The following is a 7891-nucleotide window of genomic DNA, read 5'->3' on the forward strand; positions in this document are numbered from 1 at the left end:
CCTAACACCTTCTCTTTGAGGTAATTTGAGCCCTTACCCGATCTTTGGTGGCGTTAACTGGTCAAATAGAGTTATCTGCATAATAGGTGCCCTAACGCACCTTAAAACCCGTTAGGTGGTGACTCTTCTTTTAACACCCTATCTCCCATTTAAAAGAGTTATAACATGTCAAAGCCCGCTTTCGCGAGAAAATGAGGCGCGACAATACCTAGGCAGAGATAGTTGATTTCCACAACTGGGTAGATGAAAGTGGATTATTGGAATTACATGCTCAAGGTAATAGACATACGTGGAATGACAAACATGAGGATCATAGAGTGTTTTCAAAAATTGATTGGGTGGTCATTAATAAGGAGTGGTTGGACCTAATGCCAGCATGTAGGCTCAATTCCTACCTGAAGGTATAAGTGATCACTACCCTATTAAAGTAACTCTGGCTAATTAAAGAGTCAAAGTAAAGAAGTCTTTTCTTTTATGCAATATGTGGACTCAACGTCCACAATTTGAAGCTATTGTTGGAATACAAAAATTGAAGGATGCAAAATGTATGAAGTAGTGAGGAAACTGAAATTGCTAAAGAAGAAGATCAAGACTCTTAGAACTTAATATGGTCACTCAATTGTAGCAGAAGCTGATGAGGATAGAAAAGGACTAAAGCAGGCTCAGATACAGTTGCAGAGAAATCCAACAAGTGCAGCTCATCAACAAATAGAGGCTCAGGAATATGCAAAATTCAGACAGACTTCCTACCTGGCTGAAATTTACTTACAGCAAAGAAGTAAAGCTACATGGATAAAATTAGGGGATGATAGAACAAGGTACTTTTATTCAGTAATAAGGCATAGAAAACTGAAACAAGCAACTACACAATTAAAGGACTCAACTGGAAATTGGCAGACAGATGCTGAAGTTATTGCAGGACTATTTATCAATTACTATGAGCAATTATTGGGAAGGAGAGCACATACTAGAGTGCCAGCATTAAAAAGCATTCTGAGGAATGGCCATGTTCTCACTATTGAGAAACATATCACATTAGTAAGGCCCTTTGCAGAGAAAGAAGTGAAGGGAGCAATATTTCAAATTGATGGTAATAAAAGCCCTGGTCCAGATGGGTATGGTAGTGGCTTTTACAAGGCAGCATGGAAGATTGTGGGATGGGATGTTACAGCAACTGTGATAGAATTTTTTCAGAATGGACATTTTCTTAAACAGCTCAATTCAACTGTAATAGCACTTATTCCAAAGGTGGAAGCCCCGGAAGAAGCTAGCCAATATAGGCCAATATCATGCTGCAATGTGTTGTACAAATGCATATCTAAGTTGATTTGCAATAGACTGAAAGTGGTTGTGAACCAACTGGTAGCAGATAATCAATCAGCATTTGTCCAGGAGAGGTCCATGTTACACAATGTCCTAATATGTCATGACATCTTGAGACACTACAATAGAAAGATATCTCCTAGATGACTTATGAAAATAGACCTAAGGAAAGCATACGATATGGTTAGCTGGGAATTTCTTGAAGAAGCACTAAGAGGATTTTGGTTTCTAGATAAATTCATCAAGTGGATTATGATATGTGTATCAACAACCAGGTTCTCAGTCAAGATCAATGGAGAAAATCTTTGCGCGAAAGAGGGGCCTTAGGCAAGGGGATCCTATCTCTCCCCTACTATTTGTCATTATAATGGAGTATCTATCAAGAATGCTGAAGACTGTTAGTATGCTACCAGATTTAAAAATATCATCCTACGTGCAAGCCTGTGAAACTTACTCACTTAATCTTTGCGGATGACTTGATGATTTTTTGCTAAGGGAATGAAAGCTTAGTAAATAGAGTCACGGAGGCACTCAATCACTTTAGTAATGTCACTGGATTAGTTGCAAACATGGAGAAGTCTAGTATTTTTATGATAGCACAAAGGAAACACTACTGGCCAAAACAAGCTTCACTCTTGGAAAACTTCCAATCAAATACTTGGGCCTTGCTCTTTCTCCTAAAAAGTAGAATAAGTTGGATTTTCATGTGTTAGTGGAGAAAATCATGCAGAGAATAAAAGTTACATATTCAAAGCAATTATCATATGCAGGCAGATTGCAAATCATTACTGCAGTACTTTTCTCAATACACAACTTCTGGGGTACAGTATTCATCCTCCCTCAAAGTGTACTTAAGGAGGTGGATAAGAAATGCAAGGATTACTTGTGGGGAAGTTCAGAGGAGAAGAAGAAGAAGAAGAAGATACCATTGGTAGCTTGTGGAAAAGTTGTCCTAAGAAAATAGGGGGGGCGAACATTAAAGGAAGCAGAACCTGGAACATAACTTCAGTAGGAAAATTGATATGGCAGCTGCTTATGTGCAAAGAGTCTTTGTGGGTTAAATGGTTCCATGGGATATATGTAAAGACATCAACAAACCTTTGGGACCAAAATGTCATGGCCCGCCACATCATCATACCACGTAGGTGCCACTTGGCATATATTTTTGCCATATGGAAAGCTTACATATGAAATATACTAGCACATGTGGGAAGGTTCTAGAGAAATATGGAGATTTCTCATGGAAGACCTTAGAATCCTATAGATTCTCTAGGAAAGTCCTTGGAATCTTCTAGGCTTGTAGAGAATTCTAGAGAAAGCCTTTTTCTTGTAAATTTTAAGGACTTGTGTAACAATTAATATTTACATACTAGCGCCTAGGAGACTAGTATATAAAGGGGGCCATTCATTTATAATTCATCAAGCAAAACAATCAAGTTCTCTCTAATACAAAAACTTCCTTTGGCAAATTTCTCTTGTCTTTCTTATCTAAAATTCCCTTAGCGATCTTAAGTATAGTAAGGCTGACTTGGCATAGCAAGAACATGAACAAGTTGTGCAAAATCGTGAGCGAGTTGTCAGGTGCTGCACGTGTACTTAGTCAAAGACTAAGGACGTGACAACGTGGTATCAGAGCAAAGGTTATGACTAAGGAATGTTAGAAAGAATACAAGAGATTGCTAGAAGGAAGCTTTTGTAGGGAACCATGGTCAGAATTACAAAGGGCTTGGTACTTGCAGAAGGGACCAACGTGAAGGTCCCTAAACGAAAGTAGTATGGCGGTGCACGGGATGCACGTGAGGCAACAACCTTACTTTGGAGGATGGACAAGTACTTTGAGGTAGTCAAGGAGGATGACGACGTTGTTAAGGTACGCAATGCTTCAATGTACTTGACCGAGGTTGTCGCGTTATGGTGGCATCGGAAGTTAGCCATCATGGGAAAAAGGGGCTATGCAAGACTGAGACGTAAGAGCAGTTCAAGAAGGAGTTGAAGAAGCAATGCTACCCGATGAATGTGGTGTATGAGACTAGGCGGAAGCCAAGAGAGCTCCGACAGAGGCCACAATTCGGGAGTATGTGCGCGAGTTCACTACCTTAATGTTGTAAATCTCGTCATAGTCCGAGGAAGATTCCCTCTTCTACTTCATGAATGGGTTGCAAAAATGGGCAAAGCAGGAGTTAAGAAGACATCAAGTAGCCAATGTGAACAAAGCCATAGGGATAGCCAAATCACTTGTTGACTTCAAGATGGGGCATGCCAAGTCCAAAGAAGGCAATGCCGAGAGGATAAGGGAGATCATGGCGAGGATAACGGGAAAGGAATAGCTGAGGTATACGAGGGCAATGGCAAAGGGCCATCCCATAACGGACAAGGGTCCAAGAGAAACAGCAAGGGGCCGGAAACGGTAGCGAGTACGTGCCTAGGGGGGGTGCTACTTTTGTGAAAGATCACATCGGGCAAGTGAATGCCCAGAGTTGGGAAAGCTTGCAGCGACGATCGGGAACTTTGCTCAAGCACATAAGGGTGACACAGGAGAAACCGCTTGTATTGGAGGGATGCACTTAAAATCTAAGCCAGAAGTAGGGTATTCCAAAGCCTATCTTGGCTCCATACAAATGGAGTATGATGGCAGCAAGAAAAGTTGGGCGGACATAGTTGAAGAGGATGGCGAGTTACAAAGTGATGGCACGCTATCGGACGTAGATGATGCACCGAGCAGAGGGGTCAAGTTTGCTAGCAAGGCTATGACCACGGTGGCCAACCAAATAGGGAGTGCAAGCATAGACCCGATGCTTGAGAAGCTTCTAGACTTGGTCGACTCATGGAGAGATTCACGTTGAGAGCATGGAGAGGCATCCGATGGGCAGAGGATCGAGGCCATCATTGCTAGCCGTCCAAAGTACAAACGGGGCAAAAAGAAAGGTAACCTATACCTTGTGACATGGGAAGGTGAACCGCTTCATAGGGCATCATGGCTAATGGAAAAAGATCTCCGGCGATGCCAAGGCAAGGTGCCACGTACGTGTCGATACTTTGTGTCGAGGGAGGCCCAAAATTGGGTGGGGGAGAGTGTCATGGCCCGCCACATCATCATGCCACGTAGGTGCCACTTGGCACATATTTTTTCCATATGGAAATCTTACATATGAAATATACTAGCACATGTGGGAAGGTTCTAGAGAAATATGGAGATTTCTCATGGAAGACCTTAGAATCCTATGGAATTTCTACGAAAGTCCTTAGAATCTTCTAGGCTTGTAGAGAATTCTAGAGAAAGCCCTTTTCTTGTAAATATTAAGGACTTTTGTAACAATTAATATTTACATACTAGCGCCAAGGAGACTAGTATATCAAAGGAGCCATTCATTTGTAATTCATCAAGAAAGACAATCAAGTTCTCTCTAATACAAAAACTTCCTTTGGCAAATTTCTCTTGTCTTTCTTATCTAACATTCCCTTAGCGATCTTTAGTATAGTAAGGCAGACTTGGCATAGGAAGAACATGAGCAAGTTGTGCAAAATCGTGAGCGAGTTGTCAGGTGCCGCACGTGTACTTAGTAAATGACTAAGGACGTGACAACGTGGTATCAGAGCAAAGGTTATGACTAAGGAATGTTAGAAAGAATAAAAGAGATTGCTAGAAGGAAGCTTTTGTAGGGAACCATGGTCGGAATTACCAAGGGCTTGGTACTTGCAGAAGGGACCAACATGAAGGTCCCTAAGCGAAAGCAGTATAGCGCTGCACGGGACGCACGTGAGGAGACAACCTTACTTTGGAGGATGGACAAGTACTTTGAGGTAGTCAAGGAGGATGACGACGTTGTTAAGGTACGCAATGCTTCAATGTACTTGACCGAGGTTGTCGCATTATGGTGGTGTCTGAAGTTTGCCATCATGGAAAAAAATGGCTATGCAAGATTGAGACGTGAGAGCAGTTCAAGAAGGAGTTGAAGAAGCAATGCTACCCGTTGAATGTGGTATATGAGGCTAGGGGGAAGCCAAGGGAGCTCCGACAGAGGCCACAATTTGGGAGTATGTGCGCGAGTTCACTACCTTAATGTTGTAAATCTCGTCATTGTCCGAGGAAGATTCCCTTTTCTACTTCATGGATGGGTTGCAAAATTGGGCAAAGCAGGAGTTAAGAAGACATCAAGTAGCCAATGTGAACAAAGCCATAGGGGTAGCCAAGTCACTTGTTGACTTCAAAATGGAGCCTGCCAAGTCCAAAGAAGGCAACGCCGAGAGGATGAGGGAGATCATGACGAGGACAACGGGAAAGGCATAGCCGACGTATACAAGGGCAACGGCAAAGGGCCATCCCATAACGGATAAGGATTTAAGAGAAATAGCAAGGGGCCTGAAAACGGTAGTGAGTACGTGCCTAAGGGAGGGTGCTACTTTTGTGAAGGATCACATCGGGCAAGTGAATGCCCAGAGTTGGGGAAGCTTGCAGCGATGATCGGGAACTTTGCTCAAGCACATAAGGGTGACACAGGAGAAACCGCCTGTATTAGAGGGATGCACTTAAAATCTAAGCCAGAAGTAGGGTATTCCAAAGCCTATCTTGTCTCCATACAAATGGAGTATGGTGGCAACAAGAAAAGTTGGGCGGACATAGTTGAAGAGGATGGCGAGTTACAAAGTGATGGCATGTTATCGGACATAGATGATGCACCGAGCAGAGGGGTCAAGTTTGCTAGCAAGGCTATGACCACGGTGGGCAGCCAAATAGGGAGTGCAAGCATAGACCCGATGCTTGAGAAGCTACTAAACTCGGTCGACTCATGGGGAGATTCAGGCTGAGAGCAAGGAGCGGCATCAGATGGGCGGAGGATCGAGGCCATCATTGCTAGCCGTCCAAAGTACAAACGGGTCAAAAAGAAAGGTGACCAATACCTTGTGACATGGGAAGGTGTACCGCTTCATAGGGCATCATGGCTAATGGAAAAAGATCTCCGGTGACTCCAAGGCAAGGTGCGCGCGTACGTGTCAATACTGTTGCGACCAAAAACACTCACGCAAGTGCACGTGATCGTCAAGTAATAAAGTAGTGAGTAGAGTATCGTTCCCACGAAGACTTGTGATTAACTATTGACTGATTCAAACTCAATTAACTTATTGATTCAAGAGATTTTCTTTCACAAAATATAGAAGTAACTATTTTACTACCTAAAACTATCGAGCAATGAATTAACTAGAGATCAATCGAACAAATAACAATTTCAAGTAACAATCAATAGGAGAGAATATTCCAGGGTCACGGGCTAGTTAACAATCGTGTTGTGTTCTTGGCTTAAGATGACTAATTGATTTATCTGGATTGTTTATTAACAGGGTTGATATTACTCATAAGAATCTGTCGAGTCCTTACTCGCCTATCCAAGTTAACTTAATGCCTATATGTCTATGGAATTAAGATTAACAAAAATGCATTTATAATTCTTGTATTTCAACCAAGAAAGGCAATTAGGTATATGTCTATCCTAATTGCGAATCTGTTCCCCGATGCCCTGGTTCAAGAACTTGCTCTATTTAATTCTATATGCAATCTAGAGTTCTCACTTTCGAGTTCAACTCTAAATTCGTAGATAGTATCTCACTGTTAGCTACTCAGCAAAATAATTAAGAACAGAATTAAATAAACAACCCAATATGATAAAATCAACTTCGTTAAATTAAACCTCAAACAACAACATTCATATTTTACCCATGACCCTATAACAATAGGGTTCTTAGCCACTCATGTTCATACAATCATCAAAAATAATGTTTTCAAGCATAAAATCAATGAGTACTAGAAAAGGGATGGAAGAATTGCTCAAATCCATGCTCCCAAGTGTTTTGCTCCTTTGTTTTCTCTCCAAAATCACGTTCTCCCCTCAAAATAGGTTTTAGGATGGCTTTTATACGTGTTGGATAGGTCCACGGCCGAATAAACCGAGTCCCGGGCTAAATAGGACAAAAATCACGTCAACGGCGCCTAAATGCCCAGTTTTCCGATTTTGTTCGTTTTGGCTCAATATCTTGCGCGTTTCACCCCCAATTGCTCCCGAATCATTCCTACAAGTAAAAACACTTCAAATTAATATAAATCATAGCATTTAACATCCCAAATTCACGAAACAAAAGTAAAATATGAGGCGCTATACATAGAAATATATATATACTTTAAGCTAAACATCAACACCCCACACTTAGACTCTTGCTCGTCCTCGAGCAATGGGACTATCTAAAAAACCCCAACCACGTACAAGTCTCAATTATAGAGGAGCACCTTAACTTTTAACCACACACTACACCCTTGACTACGATCAATACCGGCACACAAGCATGAACACACAAAATTTCACATTCTTCCCGTTTAAGCATGCCCAAGTATAATTTTTTTCACTTCAATAAATTCCAACAACCTATTCGTCACCACCCAACCTCAAAAGTCGACTTGCAACCTCTAAGCACCCTCAATTCATGCACTTACCCAACAAGAAAGTTTACAACATTACCAATCATTCATGAGATCATGTGCCCTCACCAAAAACAAAAGAGTGAATATAAATTGGTCCAC

The 7891-nt window shown here is 41.7% G+C and overlaps 1 protein-coding gene across 1 annotated transcript; it reads left to right on the top strand.

Annotated features, from left to right (window-relative positions):
- On the top strand, positions 482 to 1470 carry LOC109226094. The gene is made up of 2 exons (XM_019390897.1): positions 482 to 545; positions 626 to 1470. The coding sequence occupies exons 1-2, from the start codon at positions 482 to 484 to the stop codon at positions 1468 to 1470; spliced, it is 909 nt and encodes a 302-aa protein (XP_019246442.1).

This window comes from Nicotiana attenuata, chromosome 5, assembly GCF_001879085.1.
Source record: "Nicotiana attenuata strain UT chromosome 5, NIATTr2, whole genome shotgun sequence".
NCBI lineage: Eukaryota > Viridiplantae > Streptophyta > Magnoliopsida > Solanales > Solanaceae > Nicotiana > Nicotiana attenuata.